The sequence below is a fragment of the Mytilus galloprovincialis genome, chromosome 13, assembly GCF_965363235.1.
Source record: "Mytilus galloprovincialis chromosome 13, xbMytGall1.hap1.1, whole genome shotgun sequence".
In the NCBI taxonomy this organism is placed as follows: Eukaryota; Metazoa; Mollusca; class Bivalvia; order Mytilida; family Mytilidae; genus Mytilus; species Mytilus galloprovincialis.
Window position 1 is genome coordinate 58,221,585 of NC_134850.1, and position 26,389 is coordinate 58,247,973.

At 31.3% G+C, this 26,389-nt stretch overlaps 1 protein-coding gene across 1 annotated transcript in view; it reads left to right on the forward strand.

Annotated features, from left to right (window-relative positions):
- LOC143057772 (neuronal cell adhesion molecule-like) overlaps positions 1-16,567 on the forward strand; it is a 38,400-nt gene extending 21,833 nt beyond the window's left edge. Inside the window, exons 3-6 of the mRNA XM_076231165.1 lie at positions 11,006-11,202; positions 11,974-12,117; positions 14,882-15,040; positions 16,428-16,567. Of these exons, the coding sequence (XP_076087280.1) occupies positions 11,006-11,202; positions 11,974-12,117; positions 14,882-15,040; positions 16,428-16,450 (523 nt within the window). The 3' untranslated portion in view covers positions 16,451-16,567. The remainder of the gene's footprint in view (positions 1-11,005; positions 11,203-11,973; positions 12,118-14,881; positions 15,041-16,427) is intronic.
- Positions 16,568-26,389: the final 9,822 nt, after the last annotated feature.

A 26,389-nucleotide genomic window follows, 5' to 3' on the forward strand; every position in this document is an offset into this window, starting at 1 on the left:
TTTTTTTTGTAAGTAACCAAAGTCTGCATGTCGTTTTTAACTGTTTATATGGGAATTGGTTAAAAAGTCATAGTTCAAAGTCATTAATGATCATTTAAATAAGTGTTCCGTGAAAATTGTTTTCGAAAATCTAATTTGTTCATAATTCTTTTATGTAATAAACTTATTTTAATAAATTCGGACCTTCCCTTGTTTGATCACCTGCATGGCTAAAGGTATTACTCCCAAAGGTATTGTGAGGTGACACGTCCAGGTATTCAAGCGATTTCCTGTCGAATGTATAATATACATCTCTGTCTTGCGTGTCCGATAGTGATATATACTAGTCAATATTACTAAAACTCATACGCTTGTTTATAAATAATATTTCTGGTGTAAAGAATATTTTTTATAAAAATCTAAATAATTAAAAAAAAAAGATTTGATAAAATAAAAATCTGTTTACACATTTTTTTCCAAGGGTAAATTTGGGATAAGTACTCGTCTCGTTGTCAAAAGTGAAGGACAGTTTGAAACATACCAGAAATATTGATTTAACAAAAATATACGCACTTGTCTGAAATGTTACTGTGATAATTATACTTTCCTTTAAAACTTTCCTATTTAGGGAACCGTCGTTTAGTAAACTGACTACAAATTAGAAATAAAAAGATACTCGTCCAATTAGCATTAGTCACAATTTGCTTGGTGTATTTGGTTTTGATTTAGTTAAATGACTAACTGTAGCTATTTTATAAATTGCATATCCCATTCTAACAGCAAACTGGTGTACAAATAACATGTTACATATATATTTTTTAAATCTATTTGTCATGTGTTTGTACTTGTACTTTTTATAAATTAAGTCTCATGTTACCCCACTTCCATAATGAGCAAGCGGTAACGTATATATTCTTTTTGCCTAAATGTTCGTAAAATTTGTCAATTTCTTTGAAAAAATTAGAGGCAATGATTTAAATTTTAACAACTTAAGTTTCAAGTGACGGGTATAAATTGTAGGATTGATTGTTGGTTGCTTAACGTCCAGTGGCAAATATTTCATGCATGTTCAGGACGAGAACAACTTAACACTAACTTGAATACATTACTAGGTAGGTTTTGTAATAGAACCGATCCGGGAAGATGTCTGAGAAAAATGTGGACTGACACTGGACAATGAGGGTATATTATGAGCAACATGTCCCTCATGGCCTAACAAGGCAACTATGTTAATTCTCTTTTAGTCGTTTTGTTTCCAAACTTGTACATGTACATCATTTCCAACTCAAATCACACACAAAAAAACTACACTACCAGCGAGTACCCATGCAAGCGGAAATTACCACGAATTGAAAATCTAAATGATTTCAAGATCTAGCTATTTCAGTCTCTTTCTGCTGTTTGAATACAAATTAGTCAGTCTTTTGCTTGTAAATTTCGAGAAAATTTTTTGTAACGGAACCAGTCTTACTCAGTGACTAAAGCCAGTCCCAACTATTAGCTTGCGTTTATAGACGTAAGTGGGTACTTGGGACTGTCTTTAATCAGACTCAATTAAACGGGACCTGATTTTTTTAATTTTGTTTTTTTCGAATCAAGTTTCTATGTATTTTTCAGCCTACGGTAACCTTCTCAGGCCTGATTCCGATGTTACTGTATGTCCTGTGTAAACTTGGTCTAGCTGGCACTTTATTTTTAAAATGTTTCCGAAACTATAACGGATTTATGAAACTGTTTACATTTGGAACACATATAATGTTATTCGGCAAAATAACCATGTTAAACCACCTTTTTTTACATTGAATTTCCATGCTAGCAAACTATTTTCCGTTTGAGTTTCAAAGTATGCTTGTATTGTACTTTTTCGCCTTATTCTATCCGTATTCTCATCCAAATAAATTTCCTTTTTCCATTTTGCCCGAGCGGTGTTTTTGACAACCATTTTAACACGAATAGTTGTACGAATTCCCGTTTTTTTTTTTTACACATCATCCTAAGTTTCTATAGATACATGTAAGACTTCTATTTTCAAAACAAAATGTAATAGGGATACAGCGTGCATCATGAAAAATATTTATTGCAAAATAAACTAAGAATGAAATAAAGTGATAAAACTCAGTCTATTTTGCATAAGAACATATAGATAAATCGTTCATTTTTATAGGTTAAAAATGAGCAGAAGAATTGCTGGAACACGATAAAGCAACCTATGTCAAAAAGTTAACCGTTACGTATTGCATAAAAACTTTGGACACTCTGCATCTCGAAAAAGGTACCATAGAAATGTCAAATAGTTTCCAAAAATATTTGTTTTTATTATCTAATCACTTTGTGATTGCAGAACCTGCTGCATTGGCTTGTATGTGTGAACGTTATTCAATAACGTCAGGAACGATAACTCGTGGCGTAACGTCATAAGTTGTGTCAACTTACTGTCAAGACAAACGCTTTGATAGAAAATAAAGGAATATGAAGGAAACGTACACGGGTTCAGTAATCGCACACAAAGTCAATGCTTAACAAAAATACGAATTATCAATGGTCAGCGTTTTTATTCCTGTTCATCTTTATAGTCGCTAAAGGGTCTTCAACAATGAAAGATTCACTTGTTTACCAGAACAACAAAAAGACACTAGGAAGAAAAGATCTGAGAGTACTTAAGTTACTGACAGCTAGTTCACACTCTTACGTTTGAAGTCTTCCTGTCCATCATAACGCAATCATTATTTTTGAAGACCATAAGTGAATGAATAATTCGATTTTCTGTCTCAGGACCTGCGCATATATATGAAATACTTACCACTGAACATTGAACCAAGTAAAATCCAGAGTTTTGCATTTACAAGAACTCGTACGAATGAGGATTAAATATAATCTCTATGATATATTCACTTGTACTTTACCCTTAGGCTGTCTTCGTGTACTGTAATTTATGGTTTAAAGGAATACGAATACTTTATTTCTCATAAAACTTCAATTACTAGTTATCAAGAAGATACATAAACATAACTATAAGGTAAAATTATTACATGCATGTGTTAACGATACAATAAAATTAACATGGAGAGCTGACTTTCACATTTATAACTTTTACATAGTTTTTCTTATAAAACAATATTTGAAGAGTTAAATTGTTAATCAACTTTAAAGATATATTAGGGTTTGACTAACAGTAGTTCCGTAAACATTTCCTTCTTTCTATAGTTTAGATGTTCTACAATTCATAATGAAATGGTACTCGTCATCAATGTTGTTTGTGTCACAGAGACGACATATTCTGTCTTCTCTGTGTAAATCCTACCACCTTCTAGACTAAAGCGGCAAGCGGCGACTACCACATCTGCGTATTTGCGTAATATATGAATTTAGTAAGGTAAAAATGAAAAGCAGTTTTCAAATTGTTAATTCTTTTTGAAAATACGACAACATTAAGTTTTATGCGATTCTGCAATTAAAACAAAGCATTCTTGTTGAAACTGGTCTTTGGTTTTTTGTTTTAAACATTTTGATACCCATTTATCACTACAATTTAATTCGAAATAGTTGTAATTTGCAATTTTTTTTTAAAGGAGTTGGTCCGGTAAGGGCCGATTTTGGCCTCAATTTTCAAGTTCATCTGACCAAATATTTTAGACACTTTTAAAACACTTAAGTGTCTATTTCAATTTTTGTTAAAGATTTTAACTGATTTAGTCATTAAAAACGCCCCGATTCAAGCTTGAATATAAAAAATCTATCAAATTTGCCAAAAATCGTCACTTTTCAGATGGTTTTTGTCAAAAATGAAAGTGGCCGCATCCGTGTTCATCCTCAACCTTTATATATATTATGTATTATCATCAAATACAACTTAAGTTTCAATATTATGAATGAACACGAATGCGGCCACTCTGATTTTAGACAGAAACCATCTAAAATTTAACTAAAATGCTAAAATTGTGAAGATTTCAGTAATTTAGCATGACTTTATGATGCTAGTACCCGATATATGTGCATTATATTGTCAAAAACAGCCCATATTTATGTAGCAGAATCATTCTACTTTCCAATAAATAGCTTAACGATTACATTATCACAACTTTGTTAAACTGCTATATTTCGGAGCCAAAAAGGGGTCTTACTGAACCTACTCCTTTGTATTTTTCCTCACTAGGTAGGTGAAATTATGTATAAAATTAAATTTATTGTAAATTGCGAAAATGCATTACGAGCATATTCTATCATTTTAAGTTTGAATTAAGAGTCTAAACTTTTTCAAATATTGAATACGCAACAAAACCTCTGTAATCTTACCCATGTATTATTTATGTTTATGTCAAAGGCGTTTGATTGGGTATAAGTTAAAGGTAGGCGTGGTTTGCGGTAACTTTCCTCCAATCAACTGACAAACATGTGTGCGCTGATGCATGTAAACTGGCTATTGTAACGGCACGTGTCTTATTCCAGAATCTATCGTGCGTGACCAATGTTTATTGTAAAATTTCTTGTCATGTGAGCAAATTATCAGACATACAAGTTCTAAAGGTTAAAACTTAGATTTGCTTTATGAAAGATTATTTTCGGCAGTGCCCCTAATATACGATGTAAAGTGTTATAAGAAAAACAAGACTTTAAATGAAGAATGCATATTAACAGAGAATATAATCTGGGACTATGCCAAATATAATACATGTATTGTATGGCTCGGATATAAACTATAACATGTTCTGGAAAAATTAAGTGTCCGATAATTTGAATTACCTGATAAGGTTATCTCGATCGCTTTCGACAAAATATTATTGCATGAATGGTAAATAGCTGATTTTTATTTCTAGAAATGATTTGTGACTGTTATAAGTAGAGACAACTATATGCATTCTGGTTTACGTTTACAATGAACACACTATACATTTTTCTGAAATATCAATCATTTTTGGACAGACTTGCTTTTTCCTTGTATTTGTAAAAAGTATAAGACGTTTCATTATAATTGAATACTTCAAAAATGCTTCAAAATACTATAGGCCTGTATTGTTGTTATTTTTAGGGTCAATGACTCCCCCCCCCCCCCAAGTAAAATAATTGTATATTTTATTTGAATAATTGTTTTAAAACGTAATAGAAATTAAGGTCAGCCAAACCCAAATTCAGCAATAAGGAGTGACATTCACCGGATTTAATTTCTTTTAGCGATTTTGAACTTCTTGTTTTGTTCAATAAATAATAGTGATCTTCTTATCTTGTTCAATAAATAATAGTAAAATTTGCTTTCCATATACATGTTTGACTTCCTAAATAACACTAGGAAATAAAATTTGTCACAATTTCGCTTTTGTCTTCTGCCCAAGTTAGTTTAATAAGGTATTGTAATATGCACGTGAGATACTTGTCACTGAATGTTGAACAAACAGTAACTATCCACCAATCCCTCAGTGATTGCAATACCTCTGTTACATACCCGTCATTTTGTCACATGTTTGGTACTATTCTTTGAACAAAGTTCGTGTTGTAAGCCGAATTTGTCCTACATTTTAATTGTTCAGTCTTGTCAAGTAATACATTCCTTGAACTGGTTTAAATAAAATGTTAAACTAAATCCTATGAAATCTATTTGGTGCATTGTTTTTTTTTTAAACACAATTTTGTTAATTTGAGCGTGTCAACACCTAGTCTAGTAGTGATTTCGGTTTGTATTTCCATACAACAAAAGTTTATATTGGTATAGTAAGTTATTGTTTTATTTTACATGTTTACCATTGGTGACATCAAATAAAATGTGTTGCAGGTTGAACTAAGCTATACGAAATTTTAATATCATATCTATATAATATTCAAACTAAAGGATCTAAAATTTAAATTATGTATGTTTAAACTATAATGAATACGGAGCGGGGGTATTGCACGAAGTCATCCAGACTAGCCGAATTATAAATCCTAGCCTCCGTACTTTTATGATACATTGATGTCAAACGGACTACAGTTAAAAGTTACATTTTTTGAAATTTACTTTGCACTAAATATCTAGTAAATGACATTACATAGGAATAACTTGTGGTGTATTCATGTATACTAGTATGTAATAATAATAAAAAGAAACCAACAGCACTATTTGACGAAGACGAAATTAGGAATTGAATTTTAACGTCCAGTGGCATATATTACAATGATGTCGAAACAGAACTTGAAATTGACAATAGGTATTCATAGAACCATCGTTTTTCCAAAGAATTCACGCTTAGTTGTGATTTCACGTGCTATTTCACAACTTCGGGTTCGCATTAGTTATATTTGTACAAAATAACTAACAATAAAAAAAATGTGATGATCTCTTTAACTGTTCTTGAACGTTCTAGTTTTAATATAAATCTGTCATTTTTCTATGCTGTATTCGTACTTTCGATCAAGCAAAGCAAGTTCGATCTAGACCTGGACATTTATGCATTAAACAATATTCATTCGTTGTACAAATTTATTGTAGAACATGTAGAAAAATCCGTCTTTTAGGATAAAAAAAATCTACTTTGTTAACTCGTATAGAAAACTTACAATAAAGTTTATCCTATTGAAACATGAACGAGGACTCCATTGAGAACACCTTGGATTGAAAGATTGCAAATCTACTGACCAATGAAATGCTTTGGATTTAGAACGCGGACCTCAACGAGAACACCTAGATCGATAACACACTGTAATATCTTGTAATATCAAAATCTTAAATGACTGGTACACGAATATGAGCTCTGCAGTTCGATGGGAAGGCAAGTTATCTACTTCGTTTGCTGAACTCCAAGGCGTCCGTCAAGGCAGCGTATGGTCTCCCTCTGTCTACAAACTTTTTGTTAATCCGCTAATAAAAAAGTTAGAAAGTGAAAGTTTGGGTTTTAAAATTGGTAATGTGTTTGTGGGTACTCCAATGTGTGCAGACGATCTGCTACTTATCTCTTCAAAACCTGATGAACTCCAGACTATGATTAGTTATACTTCCCATTTTGCAGAGACAGAAGAATATAATATAAGTAAGGAAAAAACTAAAGTTATGATATGGAACTCATCTTTGAATTGCAACCTTTGGAATCAAATGGAAAAGTTTCACATTGGCTCAGAAACATTAGAAACTGTAGAAAATTATAAACATATTGGTATTGATAGAGACTCCCGTGAAGTAGAGGCAACAAGAACAATTATTGGAAATCGTTTAAAAACTGCAAGACAGACTTCATACGCACTTATGGGCTCAGGACTACATGGTTTAAATGGACTTAATCCAGAGGTGTCATGTAAACTTTGGTCAACATATGTGGTTCCACGTTTGTTATTTGGACTTGAAATTGTAAATCTTAGTGCTAAAGATATTTCCCGCTTAGATATCTTTTGTAATAACTTTTTGAAACAAATTCAAAATTTACCTGCTAGAGCCTCCAACGCTGGAGCTTATCTACTTTTAGGTCAATTACCTATTATTGCACTTCTACACAAAAAGATTCTGATAACGTTTGGTACCATTGCCAGAAGTGACTCTGTCGAAAATGATCTTGCTAAGCGTCAACTGTCTACAAAAGGAAAAAACTCTAAAAGCTGGTTTATTAGGGCTGACAAGATTTTGAAACAATATAACTTGCCGTGTGCCTCAGAAGTTTTACTTAAACCAGAGACAAAATACAAGTGGAAAATGAAAGTAAAAAAGTGTGTTGATAACTTTTGGTCCGAAAAACTGTTTACTGAAGCCAAATCAAAACCGTCATTACGGTACTTAAATATCAAAAACTGTAAAATTGGTGTTGTTAATTCTATATGGAAAAGTGCTGGTTCAGAACAAATGTGTATACGTAAAGCCTGTTATAAGATCAAAATGCTATTGGATACATATATTCTACAGTACCACCGTTCAAAATTTTCAAATGGTCAAAAAACTTCAATTTGTCCGCTATGTGAGGAAGGAACTGAACATTTAGAACATTTTCTTGTCGTATGCTCTGCCTTAACAAGTATTAGAGACATTTTTATCTCAAAGCTTTATACAGTTATTGTACCAAAGATTGGAACCGTTGCATGGACTGACATTTGCGTTAGTAACTCGAAAATGATACAATTAATCTTGGACTGTAGTCGTTTCGAGTGGTATCATGTGTTAGAGAAAAATGACATAAATTTGGTGGAATCAATCACTAGAAGCCTGTGTTACTCGCTCCATGAAAAGCGTAGTGTGCTCCTTGAAAGTAAATAAACATTTAAAAGTTGTAAGGTTTACCAAACTCATAGGCTGTAAATAGATAAAATTGTTTAAAGATAAATGTATAGTGACTGGAAACAGATGTAAATATAAGGCAACAAAATTTTACTGGATGAACTCCAGGTTCTCCTGATAGAGGAGGGATTTACAGAAGGTAACAGGTAACAGGTGTAATATTTAGACCGTCGAACAGATAGCGATAATTCCAGACTTCTTCTTCTTTTTCTGTTAGTTCAAACAGAGACATGAGACATAACAGAGACATATGTATGTCTCTGGTTCAAATAAGGTCACAATATAGAAGAATACATGCTGCCAAGGAATTGTATATGAGGAAGTGTATATTTACAATCCCTTGATGCTGCTGTACATGCCTGATTGACAAAGATTTAATAAAAAAATTGAATTATTCATAAAAATATGTATTACAATTTAAGTGTTTCTATATTAAGATTGTGATTAAAAATATGCATTTTATGTACTTGTTTTGGTTTCGATTTGTTTATTCAAAGCTCGCGAAAACAGCTGATCTCTTAAGCCGGTAACAGTAGTGGTAGATATTCACAGATTTTTTTTTACATAAAAACACACTATTACATATGCATGTGACAATAATAATGTGTCTGTTTTTTAAACCAGTTCAGACTTAGTGTGTATATGTCTCCGCTGATAATAGTTCTATGTTAGATAAACATAATTATTTGGAATTAAAAGTTGTATATATAGTTATCAATAATTACATTTTCAAAATCATTTATTTATTTAGACTTGATGAAGATCTACATGATTTAACGAATAAATATAAGAAGATGTGGTGTACTTGCCAATGAATTAGATCACCGTACAGCCTTCAACAACGAGTAAAAACCTAACCACTTAAACATTTATAAAATTTCCCAAAATTACAAATATGAATTCAAACAATTCAAACAAGAAAACTATCGGCCTGATTGATGTACAACGCTTATAGAAAAATATAAACAACAACGACAACCACTGGTCACAGAAAAAAGGGTGTTCAAACCATATGTCCCAATTGAAAAATATTTTCGTCAAACAAACGGGAGTTCTTATCTACAGAACAAAACCCGGATCCGCCACTGTACAGTCTCCTGGCTAGTATACCTGTAGGATAGTCAAAGATAATGGCGTAAAAAAATATTTTCTTTATTTATGTTTTTATTCCATTCTGTTCTTCAATTTATCGATTGATTAATAAAAATATAAAATCAATTATTTTAGTTAATCTACTAGTAATTAATGTCAGTACGATCTTCTTGATAAGATTGTAAGGCCTGTATTGCTATATGGCTGTGAAATTTGGAGATTTAGTTTTATTGATGCAATAGAAGGTGCATTTCAAGTTTTGTAAACTTTTCTTAAACTTGAAAAAATCAACCCCAAGCTTTATGGTTTATGGAGAGCTATGCGCTTATCATACGTCAGTATTTGTGGAACATCGTATGGTATCTTTTTGGTCTAACATTGTAAACAGTTCCGATAGTAAATTATATAGATGTATTTATAAACTCAGCGTAGATGGTGGATTTACTTTCGATTGGTTGATTTGTATACAAAATATCTTAAATAAATATGGATTTTAAAATATTTGGTTGAATCAGAGTAACTATAATTTTAATCCAAAAGGGTTCGTTTTCGCGTCAGTGACCGATATTACAGTTTAAAAAGTTTATTGGGCTGTTCCTTCATTTACAATGTTGTGCAAGACTTAACTGTTTATTAAATTCAACACAAGTCAACATTATATTCATTCATTTTATTATTTAACACAACATTGTTTTTATTGCAAGCAATTTCATATATCAATATACAGCTAGGGAATATTTGTTGTTGACCGAAAATATAAGAGACATCGATTTAAACTATGTGAAAAATAAATAATTTTTGTAAGTTACTTTAATTTCCGTGTCTATATTTAATTTACGAGTACACTATTGTAGGACAGAAAAAGAGAAACGGAAATATACAGGAATACCTAAAGTTTCGTAAGTCATTGCAATGGACCATACATTACTTACATGTCACAAATTTTCATAGCACTCAGCAAGTGTTGAAACGAATATGTGAGATAAAGATCTACTGCATTTGGGCAAATTAAAAATATGTTAAACATCTAACTATTTTATTTTAAACAGATTCACAAGTTTTGAATTTTTTAAACCGTGCATCAATATTTTATTGTTTTATTTAAATCCTTATTTGTTACGAGTATTGATCATTCATTTGTTTAAATTGTGAAGTATATGACTTTAATGATCTTTAATAAAATACACGCATTTAAATATATAAGTCGATACAGTTTGAAATAAATAAACGAAAGATACATCGATGTTGTTTTGCTTGAGTGATTCACCTGTTAAAAGCTCGGGTCTCAACACGGTTTAAAACGAATTAATACCAGTTTGAAATAGTTTAACGGGGGCGTGGCCTATTTGTTTGACGTAACTTACCGCCAACTTGAATTAAATTGAACGACTGCAAGCGAATCTATTTGACTGGCATTAAAATGATTTGATATGCATTGAAATAAATTAAAAATGATTTTTAATTTTTGTCAATCTTTATCAAATGACGATTAATCTCATTTAAACAGCGTTAATGCGTTTTTGTCCGATCAAGTTAAATTCGGGTTACTAGTGTATTCAACTTGCATTTTGTCTATAAAATTATATCGAAGTGACTTCGATTTACACATTTACTCAAACTGAAAACTATAAATAATAGTACAGGATGTACAATGTAACTACAGTTTTGAAGTACTTTCACAAAGATCTCCAAATATTTTTTACTTTTCAGTCCATCCCCAATCATACAATGGTCATTTTCTAACAATAACAATAATTTGTTGGTGAAAAACAAAACAGGAATCAGCATTGATGGTCAAGAATTAGGCTTTTATCGATTGCAATTGACTGATAGAGGAAAATATACATGCTACGTGGAGGATCCAACTGGTGACAGAATAGAACACGTGATAAACCTTATTGTCAAAGGTTTGTATTTTATTTTCTGTGCATATCTGATAAAGCACCAATTATTTACTTGTTTAAGAAAAGAAACATAATATGATGGCTGAATGAATGAATTATTTTTTACGTCAATTGAAAAATACTACTTGCATCTTAAACAAAAACATATTAATGTTATATAATATTATAGTTCGTTTCTGTGTGTATTACATTATAACGTTGTGTCGTTTGTTTTCTCTTATTTTTGAGTGTAAATTCACATTGCGATAAGACGTGTCACGGTACTTGTCTATCCCATATTCATGTATTTGGTTTTGATGTTATATATATATATGTTATATTTGTTTTTCTCGTGGGATTTTGTCTATATGTGTTACATTTTAGTGTTATGTCGTTGTTCTCCTCTTATATTTAATGCGTTTCCCTCGGTTTTAGTTTGTTATCCCGATTTTGTTTTTTGTCCATGGATTTATGAGTTTTGAACAGCGGTATACTACTGTTGCCTTTATATAATAAAACTCTGATCGCAAACACGAACCCAAACCAAATATTGGGGTGATCTCAGGTGGTCTGGAAAAATATACAAATCCTCTTCTATATGCAACACACTCCCTGTAATAAATCAATTTGGTTGGTCACATATGTGGAAAAGGAAACGGATTTGTAGTAACGACAATTTGAAAAAAGAACTTTGTACATGATATCACCATTACAAATCAATATGTGTTATGAGAGGTAGAAATAAATGTCAAAATTTTAAATAGTTTTTAATTACACTATTTTTGATTACATTAGCTAGGCCGTTCTGGCTTGAGGGAGGTCAGCCAAGTGATATCCATGTTGAGAGTCGACGAGGAACAGTTGCTACCTTTTCTTGTAAAGCAGGAGGATTCCCTACTCCGGATGTACACTGGTATATAAATGGTGTGTCACTCAAAGGTTCGAATCTATTATCTATCTTACTGTTTATGTATAACGTAGTTTTATTACACGAATGTCCTTGCCTGCTTCTATTGTAAGAACACTATTGATGGATACACTTGACATTATATTTTAAACTGTTCTCTTAGGCCACACCAATTTAATTCCTTGTTCGACGGACCCGCCCGCACCTATTTTTTTCAAAACATTTTTTTTTATTCCCGCTTCCCGCATCCGTAAATGTAATCATGTCCATTTCCCGCGCCGTTTATTTGTAAATATTATAAATCGATATAAACATGTCTTTAGATCAAAGTCTTTTAAACCTGTATATAACGATTTTAAACCTATTAGCACCCCACCACACTGTACATATCTTTGATACCGATTAATCCCAAGTTGGAGTACTCCGAAATATAACAGCTGAAATACCTATACAGAACAAAACATAGGTTTCTTTCCCCCCTTACTTATATTCCCTATCACAAAATGTTCGTTATTGGAATAAAATAAAAGGAACTTCTGAAATAGTTGCCTTCAACTGCAATTATATTGTATGCTGGCGAAACAAAACTATCCATAGCCGCTGTTTATGCACCTGTCCTGATTGATTCAGGGATCTGTCGTTCAGCAGTTGTCGTTTGTTGGTGTGGTGCATTGGTATTTTCCCGTTTGGATATATAAATTAGATCGTTGGTTTTTTCGAATTATGTACACTAATGATTTTGGGGTCCCTTATAGCTTGCTGTTTGGTATTGATCAAAGCTCTATGTAAAAGGCCGTATTTTGACCTGTGTTTGTTATAATCAGGTGTGGAACAATACCCCCCTCTTTTCCCCTTTCAGACAAGGGGTCATTTTACTGTTGTAGAAAAGAAAATAGAAATACCAAGGATTTATAAAGTGTTACTATACAAAACTTTGATAACTTAGAATTTTTTACTCAAAAAGAGGTTTAATACAACATATTTTTAACGACTTTTCTAAAAGAGAGGTCCACTTATTTTGAATAATATTAATCTGTTAAAGTAAATGTGTTAACATGGTTAAAGTCCAGAAATATTACAAAATTCTTGGACCATTTAATACCAGATAGATATATAGTTTTTTGGGAAAATATGAGCTTTTTTGTACTAAAAAGTGTTTTTTACAAAAAAATATATTCTAAAGTTATATTGACCCCTCATTAAAAGGGATATTTATAACATTAAGGGGTTGTTCCCAACCTGATTATGACTTGGATGGAGAATTGTCTCATTGTCAGTCACACATACAAAGACCAGATTTAATTATTTAATTATTTCTTGGTAAACAGTGGAAAAATACTTCATAAATTAAAGAAATGTCAAAGTGCAAGTGATAAATCAAGTTTTAATATTGTCAAATCCTACTATTTTATGTTTACAAAAAAAAATTATAATCGTTCGCCTTTACTTTTCAAGCTCCGCCTCAAAAATTTGCAAATTAAAAAAAAAATTATTAAAATTTTCAAGTCGCTCGCTCGCCCCAATTTTTGGAGTCCAAAAGTCCGTAGAACAAGAAATTAAATTGGTGTTGCCTTATATGGCTATCTCACAACATATTAAGAGTTGCAATGGAACTGTGATTTCTAAACATGTAGTTGTCTGTTTTTATGTTTGCTTATGGTATTCATCTGTCAACATATATTTGATCCGCCTAACAGAGGTTCCAATGGAAACTTTGTTATACACATTGTCATAATATCTTTTCCTGTTGGAATAAATATCCTATACCATTTATTCCGTTAGGAACATATACTGTAATATTTATTCCTGTGGAAATAATATTCCAGAATATATTTTCCTTTTGGAACTTATATTATGAAGGAACTCCTATTCCGTGTTATCTATTTTAGGAATGTCTAAAAAAGACAACAGTAGTATAAAGCAAAATCTTAAAAATACTGAACTCCAAGGAAAATACAAAACGGAAAATCACTAATCAAATGATAAAATCAAATTATAAAACACACCAAACGAATGGACAACAACTGTCATATTCCTGTATACCGCTGTAAGAGCGTTGTAAACCGATTAGGACAAAACAAATCTAGGCAACGAACTAAAACCATGGGAATTACATCAACTATAAGAGGAAAACAACGGAACAACAGAAACTATAAACTACCACAAAAACAAACGTCAACATGCATAGAAACGAACTAATTCATAACAACTGTCATATTTCTGACTTGACACAGGACATTTATAGAAAAATATTGTGAGTTGAACCCGATTTCATAGCTAGCATAACCTCTCACTTGTATGACAGTCGCATGAAATTCATTATATTGACATTATTGTGCGAACAACACAAATATACACAAGTGGTAAAAATGTTAAACATAGTTGTATGGCAATCAAAACTTCCCGCTAATATACCAATGTTAAATATCTCGCTAAAATGACAACACTATTCGACAGGAATACAGTAAAAACAAACGCAAGAACACTCAACACAGAAAACAACACAAAACATAATATATAAGTACATTGCCAACCACAGAATAACAACGGACATCTCCCATGAATGAACGACAGTACACTAGGACACCACACACGAAATATAAACTGCGCGTCTAATTGTCATTGTCGATTTTCAAAAACTGGCAAACACATGTCGAAAGTGTGACTGTAAGTGTGTGTAACTTTGAAAAGATAGTGCATTATATACTTAATTAAATGATCAGTTTAGTTCGTGTATGTTAAGAACAACACGTATATGCATGTATTATAAAGATATCAGCATAATTATTTTTGTAGAATCTAACATCTCAGCAATGTCAGAAAATAGATTTCAGAATCCAAATGATTGCACCGTCACTATTACTGACATAAGACTTACCGACGCTATGGTACTTCAATGTAATGCTTCAAATATGTTTGGTTATTTGTTCTCAGATTTCTATCTTAACGTCTTTGGTAAGATATTATAAAGTCTTTATATAAATTAAACATCAAATGAAAGACTGTGCGCAAAAAGTATAAAAAAAAAAAGTATGAATAAATCGGAGCAGCGTCTTTGTCAGTGTTATATATCTTACCCTTTAAATATTAACAGAATGTCTTGTATATATATATATATATATATATATAGTTTGATATTCAAAATGTATGTGATGCTTTGAAAACTTTAACTAGACATCAACTAAATTATTCGAAAAAAGACGTTAAGTTTATAGTTCAATAAATTGTCTTCAACAATGATTGAACTGTCTTTATTTGAATTATTGATCATCAATTTACCATTCTTTGCATGGCAGAACCTTGACGATCATATAACAGGCAACTTACATAATGTGTCATGCCTAAAAGTCTGGACTCATTTCTTTAACATGTTATATATCTCATTTAAATCCTCTCTGTTTAATTTGTTGAAAAAAACTAACCTCCTCCTACATGAAAAACATTTTAATCAAATACATTATTTTTCATCTATAGATATAAAAAGATATTTATCAAAGTACGGTCTTCAACACGGATCCGTGGCTCAAATTGAAAAGCAAGCTTCAAAAGGCCCATAAATGACTAGTAAAAACTATTTAAAAAGGAAAACGACATTCTAATCTATATATAATTTTTTTATATATAAGTATGAATAAAACAAACGAGAAAATTTATGAACCACATCTATAAATGGTAACCACTGTACATCAGGTGCCCGACTTAAGACAGGTACAAACAAATGCTGCGGGTTTGCATGTTTTTATAGATACCAACTTTCACCTTACCTGAAACAATAGCGCGTAACATCACAACATTGAAATACACACTGGAAATATCAATTGAAATAGATATATTAGAAATATAAGAGTAAAAACCATGAGATTTTTTTATTGATTTGCATACCACAGATTAGAACTACATATAAGATATCGAATGATTCAGGTCCGAAAATGTTTTCTCTTATTCAAGACTTTCTCACATAGTCTTTTGCAATACAGGTGTCAACATTTTCGATATTTGTTTCGATATTTCATTTCATCAATAAGATACAAACTACTCTTGTTTGATTACATTCTGAAACGTAAAAGAAGTTTAAAACGTTTCTCGCTATACCATGACATATGACGGTATATGCAAAATTCTAGATCAAGTGTAGCAGACGTTTCTTGTCAACAAATGGAAAATGTTTACCGAAAGAGAATTAAATAAACTTATGATGATTTGATATCGTTTGATAATATCTGTCGTTATTTAAAATACCTCTTTTTATTATAAATATAAATCAAATAGCTGGAGTTGATATCAAGTGATTTCATATTCTCACTCGTTATAAAACCTATAACTATTCATTTTTTTATTTCAGAATTTAAACAAAGGGATACATAATCTTCAAGTGCATAAACCGACAGTGTACTAAATGACAGATACATGTCTAGAGACAATGTGAAAGTGATTTTTTTCAAAACTGTGTGTTTAGAATTGTTAGAATACTATTCAATACACTTATGGGTATTTCTATATTGCAATTTTGATCCGGTTTAGTCTGTTTAATGTTGAAATAAGCCCACTTTATAAATTAAAAGTCTCATTCCCCATAATCAATCATGTCATCAATAAGGTTAAACGCCAAACATTATAGGAGCAAACAAACAAATATTGCTTTACATATAATAAGAGTATAATATTATTAACAACGTAATATAAAGTCAACTAATAACCAATTCCCCATTGACGAAAAACAACAACCAGCAGTAGACGAAAAATGCAAACAACCTCCTACAAAATGCATCAGTTACGAGAGATGTTTCGTATTCACAACATGTGCTCTACAAAAAACGGGCATCTGTCGTATATAGGATGACTTATATTCCAGAAACTTTTGAATTACGTACGTGAAACATATAAACATGGTTTTTAAAGCCGTATTAGTTATCAAAGGTACCAGGATTATAATTTAATACGCCAGACGCGCGTTTCGTCTACATACGACTCATCAGTGATGTTCAGATCAAAATAGTTATAAAGCCAAACAAGAACAGAGTTGAAGAGCATTGAGGACCCAAAATTCCAAAAAAAATGTGCCTAATACGGCTAAGGTAATCTATTTTTTGGATAAGAAAATCCTTAGTTTTTCGAATATTTCAAAGTTTTGTAACAGGAAATTTATAAAAATGACCATATAATTGATATACATGTCAACACCGAAGTGCTGACTACTGGGCTGGTGATACCCTCGGGGACGAAACGTCCACCAGCAGTGGCATCGACCCAGTGGTGTAAATAGTTATCAAAGGTACCAGGATTATAATTTGATACGCCAGACGCGCGTTTCGTCTACACAAGAATCATCAGTGACGATCAGATCAAAATAGTTATAAAGTCAAACAAGTACAAAGTTGAAGAGCATTGAGTACCCAAAATTCCAAAAAGTTGTGCCAAATACGGCTAAGGTAATATATTCCTGGGATTAGAAAATCCTTAGTTTTTCGAATATATCAAAGTTTTGTAACAGGAAATTTATAAAAATGACCATATAATTGATATTCATGTCAACACCGAAGTGCTGACTACTGGGGTGCTGATACCCGCGGGGACGAAACATTGTAAATAAAGGCAACAGTAGTATACCGCTGTTCAAAACTCATAAATCTATGGACAAAAAACAAAATGGGGGTAACAAACTAAAACTGAGGGAAACGCATTAAATATTAGAGGAGAACAACGAAACAACATTAAAATGTAACACACGCAGCAACGGAATAAGCATTAGACAACATCCGATGAGAATAACCAATATAACATCAAAACCAAATACATGAATTTGGGATAGAAAATACCGTGACACGTCTTATAGTAATGTGAATTCACACTCAAAAATAGGAGAAAACATGACAATATGTAAAAGCATTGAAATTAAGATTTACCTAACTGTGGCATTCATCAAGATTATTGCTTAAGACTTTTGTTGTTCCAGGTACTTGTGTTAATTTGGAATATAAAAGATCAAATAAACAGTCAATTTCACTTAATAAAATATTCTTTATTTTACTGTGCAAATGTTATTTCTTATCTTTGTCTGTGTCATATTAAGGTTCCATGGAAGATTCCAATATCTACACAACGTTAATACTTAACTTCACATTGAAAGATATAAGATTTAAGAAATATACTTTGCATTTCCCTAGAAATAAGCAACCACTAAATCTTATATTTTATGGAATTTCTAGCCGATTTTGCTATATCAAGATATAACCATTATAGCATTAATATGTATCTATTGCTCATATCAAAAAATAAAACCAGGTTAAATCAACTATATTAAAAGTAAGGAAGCTATGTACAGAAATATGGCAGTTGTTTTCGATTCTAGTCATGTGTTTTATCTTTTGATTTTGTCATTTGATAAGAAACCATCCGTTTTTAATTAACTTTGGCGTTTAATTTTATAATAGTGTTACTTTTTATATTGTTGATATCGCCCTAGAAAATATCTTTTCTTTAAATAATATTAAACTCTGAAGTTCAGCCAAACTTGTTTTGTATGGCATTATTTTATTTTAACAAATATGTTCCATCAGCCTCAGCTTATTTATAGTAACTATTATACAAGTATTGACTTTTAATGAGGTTGATACAATGATTTTATTAACCCAAGAAATATGATATCCACGGAGGACAACGGTCGAGTGTGGATGTCATTATCTCTTGGGTTGACAAATCTGTGAATCAACTGTAATCGAAAGTCAATAATTTCTATTTTTAAATGACTTTTCTAATATTTTCTCTATATACTGTTAAAACTGCTAACTGTTTTTATACTAAATAAAATCTGTGCTTTTCAGTCAAACAAAATAACTAAAAATAAATACACTAAAAATAAAAAATTCACCGAAAACAAGAAAAGAAAGAAAAAACGAGAATTTACCTAACGTAAAAAACCTACGTCATTGCCCTTACCTTGTACAATCTATATTTAGGAACAGAGACGCTGTTTATATTAACCTCTCGTAATTTTTGCAGCGGTGAATATGACGTTTTATAATAAAACGGATTTCCTTTACTTTTAGTTAATGAGAAAACAGAAATTTTATAGTCATGTAATAAACCTGTATACTGTATTTGATATAATCGATGTGCTTGCTTATGTTTTTTCACTTTAGAGCTAAGTTTATTTACTTCACTTACTGATAATGTATGTATTCTATGTGTCTTTTATTTTCCCCTTGAATGTTTGAATAATAAAACAAAACGAAACATAGGCATTTGCATGACACAGGTCGGGAATCAGATGAAGTGTTCTGTTAAGTTATTATGTGTCAATGTGTGGATTTGGGGAGTTTGTTGATAGCTGAATCTATTGACATCTTGCGTAGACTCAAGCCAGTTTAGAATATCAAATAGTATGGACAGTTGGCTGTGGCTTATTACCCTTTGTGGATCTCTATAAGTCTTCTAGTTTTATTTTGTTTGTTTTCTGTCACTAAAACTTATATTATACTTTGAATCCTATTTAATTTCCGAAATATATAACAACAATTTAAAGAATTATACACCAACACGAATTGGTTGATCCATACGATATGTCTTTGTTCAAACTAACTAAGGACATTTTTACCATGTTTTAGATAGTGGTTTGTCATTGCGTCGTCTGATCTTTTAATTACTAACCATGACCTATTCCCGATTGTGAATGTTTTGCTGAGTGTGATCTCGCATTGCTATAAGGCGTGTCACTATATTTTTCAATCCCAAATTCGGTATTTAGTTTTAATGTTATATTTGTTATTCTCATCGGAATTTGTCAAATGTCTTAACGTTTGTAGTTGTAAATCTTATTTTGTTTCTGTTATATTCGTGTGTTATACTAAATATAATTAATCATCCAGATCATTTATTAGATTTTAGTTTGAATCAACGAAATTTACACTATATATTTGGTTTACAGTTTGATTCAGTAGAAAGACCGACATAGCTAGATAATACAATTTTAGAATAACATTTATTCCTATGAAGAATAAATCCTGTTATCGGAGGAAAGTGGGTTTGGGAGTTGTCTGGCTTTGCACACGTTGTGGAATAAATGTATTATAAGTTGATTATTTTAACCTTGATAACTGTGACGTCATTCTTTCTTTACCACGGTTCAGCAAAGAGAAGACGTAGAAAATTGGGTTCTGTATGATTTAACAAATGTTGTTTCAAACGATTTTCACTAATATTATTGTAGTATTTTTTCAGTTTTAAAAAAACAAACATTCTACAAAAATGGGGAAAATAGTGCGTATTTCACAGAGATCGTCTAAAAGTCCTTACGCAGCCAAGAAAAGGTTACGGTCTAGGTAGCAAGCATCTTTTAGTGATAGTCAGCAGTCCGAAGGGGTTATTTACCAAAGAGTACAGCAGAGGGACGTACCAACACAGTTGGGAAACAGATCTAACAATGTCGTTGGACAGCATACTTCCAATCAAGTTTCAGCTCAGATGACTTAGAACTTAGGAATAAAGTTGTTCAGACTGTCCATGACCTGATTCACTCTCCAGCTTCTGTTACATCTCCTGATTCAACCATTGAAATGCAACAATCGAATTCAGGTATAACATAAGGTTCTTATATTTTGCCAGTAATTAGCATAAATGATAATCTAGGTTTGAATGTTTCACAAAAAACTCAGGACAAAATAATTGGATAATCAGCTGTCCATTTGTATCTACAGTTAGACAATTTGATTGATCTGTGAATGAATTTGTAGCAAAATACCTAAATCTACTTATTCACCAAGTAAAAAGATTACTGATATTAACACATGGATAGATGCTTTCCTTATTTACACAAGTATTTATGTTGATGTGCATTTAGAAAATACACAAAATATTTTAAAATATATGTATTCGGTTAAGTTGGGTGCAAGTCGTTCCATTGGGCTAGGTTGGAAGGACTATGATCAACAGTTTCGTCTAAAGAAAGCTAGAAATCCAGCTATGTCATTAGCTACAGTTGACCTAGCTGTTATATATCCATACAGTACACCCAAATGCACTTAGTTATGGTGTTAATATGGTTAGCACTAACGGGAAATGTTACGAGTTCAATAATAAAGGTGCATGTATGTTACCACAATGTCGATACATTCACAAATGTTTGAGATGCAATGGTCCCCATCCTGCCATGAATTGTAGGATCCCTCAAAATGTGGATGGTTCACGAATGGGTAATTTTTGAAAGATATGATATATAGAATTTTTTTATTTTTTTTTTAGAACTTATACCACTACTCTTGGCCTTTGTTATATTATTTACGTTCGAATTGAGGGATAAACAAATTATGTTTCACACAGATAACTGTTCTTTGGTTGCTATTTTAATTAAAAAGTCTTCAAACCCGACACAAGGTATGCAGTTGCTTCGACTGCGCGTATTGCAGACAATGGTGTATAATATGCAATTTAAAGCATGCTTTATCGAAAGAGAGCTCAACTGCAATCTTTCGTAAATAGTTCTTAGGAAAGATTCAGAAGCATAGCTCTAGCGGCAGATTCATTACCAATACTACGGGATTTTCAGAGGCTGTTATCGATGTTGAAATTAACACCTATGTCAATTCTTCAGTATCACTTTAGGAACACTAAAGAGACGTATTGTACAGGTTTGCTGACTTTCGAGGCGTTCCGTAAATTGTATAATTATGATATTATTAAGCCACCACTTAAGGCACTTTTATTGCATGTAACTATATACGAGTATAGCTTATATGTCACTCAATAAATTAAGAGAGCTTATAATACAGCTTACTGTTATTCGTGAAGAAAAATCACGTTAAAATTGATAATATTGTTATCTCATTCTCAAAAACTGGTCAATATCATTGAATATGGTCATGGTACATGTATAGAAATAACAGAAACTAAACTAAAAGATTGTCCAATCTATTGGTTCGTAAATTATTTAATGCAAAGAGCAAAGGTAAAAGGCCCCATGTCTGTGACTTTTGAGGAAGTTCAGTGACAAGTATCAGTTTTCATGTGTTCTATTAAAGTAAGGTTTTACTACATGTAGGAATAACGGATTCAGTTTCATTTCGAATTGGTGATATGGAAAAAAACAACTAGCAATGAATGAAGCAGTCACAATGAACAATTTGGCTATGTATACAATTGGGAGGGTGTTACATAAAATAGCCTGAAATATCATATAATAATCCCGGAATGTTCACTTCTGACGGCGTAACTTTATCATCTGATTTGAGCAATTGCTTGTTCTCTTATTTCATTACAAGGTAATTTTGATATAAATACATGTATGGTCATATTGATATATAAGGAAATGACATTATAAGGAATAACAATAAGGTGGAAATAAGGAATAAGGATAATGTGGAAATAAAGAATAAGGAATGGACAATAATGTGAAAATAAGGAATAAGGAATGGACTGTAAGGTTTAATTATCTATACTAGGGAGTTGCCAATTATGTTTCTCGGCAATCCCATTCTTTGTCAAGCCGTGGCCGTACAATTTTGTACTTTTGCCAAATGAAATATTTCTGACTTTATATTTGTATATCATTTGGCCACACGTTGTCTCAGATAATCATCTAATTACTACCACAATTTGATAGTAATGAGTATTGCAATTTTCATAGTAATTAATAAATGTTTTATCAGTCTTACAAATCTAATCTTGAATTTTATCCTAATTCTATCTTATTTTGGGGAAATCTTTTTTAGAAATTCAAATGGGACATCACCAAGTGCGTTGATGACTTTGGCTAACTCGGTGATGTGCTGGTTTAAGTTGTTAAATGTAATGTATCCGTTTTAACATCGAGATGACCGTGGGGTCATTGCAGATTAATTGGTATCGCCTATATTTCCATTATGCAAATTCGTTTTGGGTTTTCAACCGATCTATAAAAATTAAAGATCCGCGGACATTATCTAATGTAAAAATAAAACATTACTTATCGCTTGCTTTTAATTCATTTTTTTTCAAATGATACTCCTAAACCCTTTTTTTTTAAAACACAAATTAGTACATTTTGTAATATGAAAATGTTTTGTCGTTATATATATATATATATATATATATATATATATATATATATATATATATATATATATATATATATATATATAATTAACAATTACATTTTAAACCTGATACCTTTTGTTAGCTATTATTCGTGTGTTTCTCTGTCCTATATTTTTGTAATCCTGTCATGTAATGTTGTCATTTTAATGTTATATTTAACTTTGCCATTTAAGTGGGAGGTTTGGCATGTTACAAAACCAGGTTCAACCCACCATCTATTTCTTAAAATGTCCTGTACCAAGTCAGGATAGTGGCCATTGTTATATTATAGTTCGTTTCTGTGTGTGTAACATTTTAATGTTGTGTTTCTGTGGTGTCGTATTCCTCCGTTATATTTAATGCGTTTACTTCAGTTTTAGTTCGTAACTCGGATGTTGTTTTTTTTTTTCAATCGATTTATGAATTTCAAACAGCGGTATACTACTGTTGCCCTTACAGATTGTCTTGTATATACGTTTAAAAAGGTCAAATAATAAATAATAAAGAACTGACAAAAGGAACCGACAAAACGTCAAAAATCCAAACAACGGAAAATAATAATCTGGAAGGGCCCACATACATATTAATTATCTTATTAAGTACTTTCTGTGAATCGTTTATCCAAGCTTATCCGGAAGTAATTTTAATTCTGATTTTTTTGTGATATATTTAACTGATTAGTTTCTCGGAAGCTATAATAAAGTTCCCAGTATAAGTGCACTAGTAATATGAATGTGTATACTTTTGCTAAAGTAGAAAAAAGTCTCAATAGAGTGTAAACTAATGTTGCAGTTAGCAATAGATTTATGTCCGTTGTGAATTCATCTGTAACATATTACACTGTCAGCAATTTGTTACAATATTTTAAATATTTACAATTAAAACCTAGATATTTTGTCAGTTTGTTACAGAAAATAAGAAAAGGTAAGAGCTATTAAGAGTTATATATAAAATTCTATATAACAGAAAGGCAAACTATTAAATTTTTGACGTCGTAAATGAGTAGAGCTGGAATTGTCATATATAAATTATTATATTCTAATACGTATAAATAACACACTGAAATTTATGTTCTGTCATTTTATTACTTATTACTCTTCAAATGTATTGATGTTGATTTTTTATTTTAATTTAAATCAAATTCCAGTTTAACACTAAATGATAATCGTATTGGCCAAATAGATTCTAGGTACTGACGTTGTTTATCATCCTAAAAATTTGTTATAGTATTTCTTAATTTGTCATTTTGAATACTAGTTTTCCTGTTTAGTGTAGATTTCGTGATATCCATTTGACTTCGCCCGGTACTTGTACATCTCATCATTGTGTTATTGTGCTATGGTAATTTTTTTTTCATTTTTGCTTCTGTTCTTTATCTATATGTTCTTTTGTATTTATTTTATTACATATGTGTTTGTTTCTAGAATGAATATAGGGGCATTAGCCTGCTCTTATTTGAAATCTACAAGGGTGTCTATTATGTGCAAGAGATATGGCGTTTTCTCAACACGGGTCAGCCATTTATTGTCCACTTCCGACGCCGTATCATCGTTTCTCAAGACCATATTCGCAAATGTAATCCCGTTGTTTGATGTGCTTGGGCTTTTGATTTCGCCATTTGTTAAGGGACTTTCCATCATTCAGAATTACATTTAGAGGAAATATTAGTTGACAAATTTTTAAATTGATAATTTCACGTTGAATACACAAATACAAGCGAAAACACAGAGATGGCCCTGTAAGTCTTATTAAAGCATTACCACTGAATTTCCTCTATAACACTCATTAAAAAATATGACCTATTCAGTCTAATATAAATTGATGTTTTTTACATATTTATCATGCAATTTAAAAAGTATGATTCAGATAGAATGAATTAACCCAACATTGATGTAGCTGTGCCAATATATAAAGATCACGTATTTTGTGTTTTTTGACCGTGATATAAAAAACCTTTTGTATTTTCCAAAAATGTTTGTTTTCCTTTTGGGGATTATCATTTATAAATTCTGTGAAATTTATTCACAACCTTTTTAGACATTGGGCAATTTGAAATCTGATAAACATCGATATCTAAGATCATATGCTGACCTCTATTTGTCGCCTGGTTTTATTTTGTTCGAATGACGTCTCTGAGACGGGTAGCATTCGCTTTTAATCAAACAAATTTTGGTTTTCGATGATTATATGATTTTAAAATGATTTCACTAATAAAACATAGTTTTGTAATTTTCATTTTACCTTTTTCGATTATTATGAAACGCTCCACTAATTTTGAATTTTTTAACAAACTTGTTTATCTGTAACTAAAATGAAATTCGCAGCACAAGTTTATTTGTTTACCTCCTGCAAAGTAATATTATATTAAATATTTGGTAAAAGCAGTGATGCAGTAATCCTTATTACATTTGTAAATTTATATATAATTTAATATATAGTCTTTAATATAAATAAGCATTGTCAAACCGTCGATACTTTACCCGATGGTAAAAGGAATTAACCAAAATGCTATTATACTGTAATACTAACTGTATTCCAGAACAGAGAATCTCTTTAGTTGTCTTTAAAAGATATGTAAAAAAATCTTGTACACAGGGCATCGGAAGATTCCCATTTTGCAAATGATTTTTTTTAATGAAATTTGATTGAAGTCAACAACAAAGATAAGAAAAAAATAACTTTTTCCCAGGCATCTAAATCACCTCCAGGTATGCTCATATATATATAAATATAAACATGAACGAAAAAGATACCAAAGTGGAATCACCAATGACAATTCCTTTCATTTCTGTATGTTTGGCTATCGATATTTGTATTCAATAACATTTCTTTCGTAGATTAATTGTTACATTAGATATAACTCGTAGATTAATTGTTAAATTGATATAACTGTAATATACCAATTTTCAAAATTTTGATTTTGAATAAACGAACCTAGAAAACACATAGCTGTAAACGTTGCATTTGTTAATAATAGTAAGATTGCAGAGTGTAATTATTGTAAATGAAAGTATAGTAGAAGACAATGGGAAATTTAAGTAAAAATTTAGATTTAACAGATACATTGTTCCCAGCTCACATTTTACGTCAGCCATCATTATTGTTCCCTTTGGAAAATCCAATTTGAAAGTGATCGTTGTCTTAAAGGACCTTGGAATTAAATTTATCCAGGTAAACGTCATCGTTAAACTTGAAAATATATGCTTATTGCGACAACACGTACTTTGTAAATAAATTTCTGACCCTTAGTATCTTCGG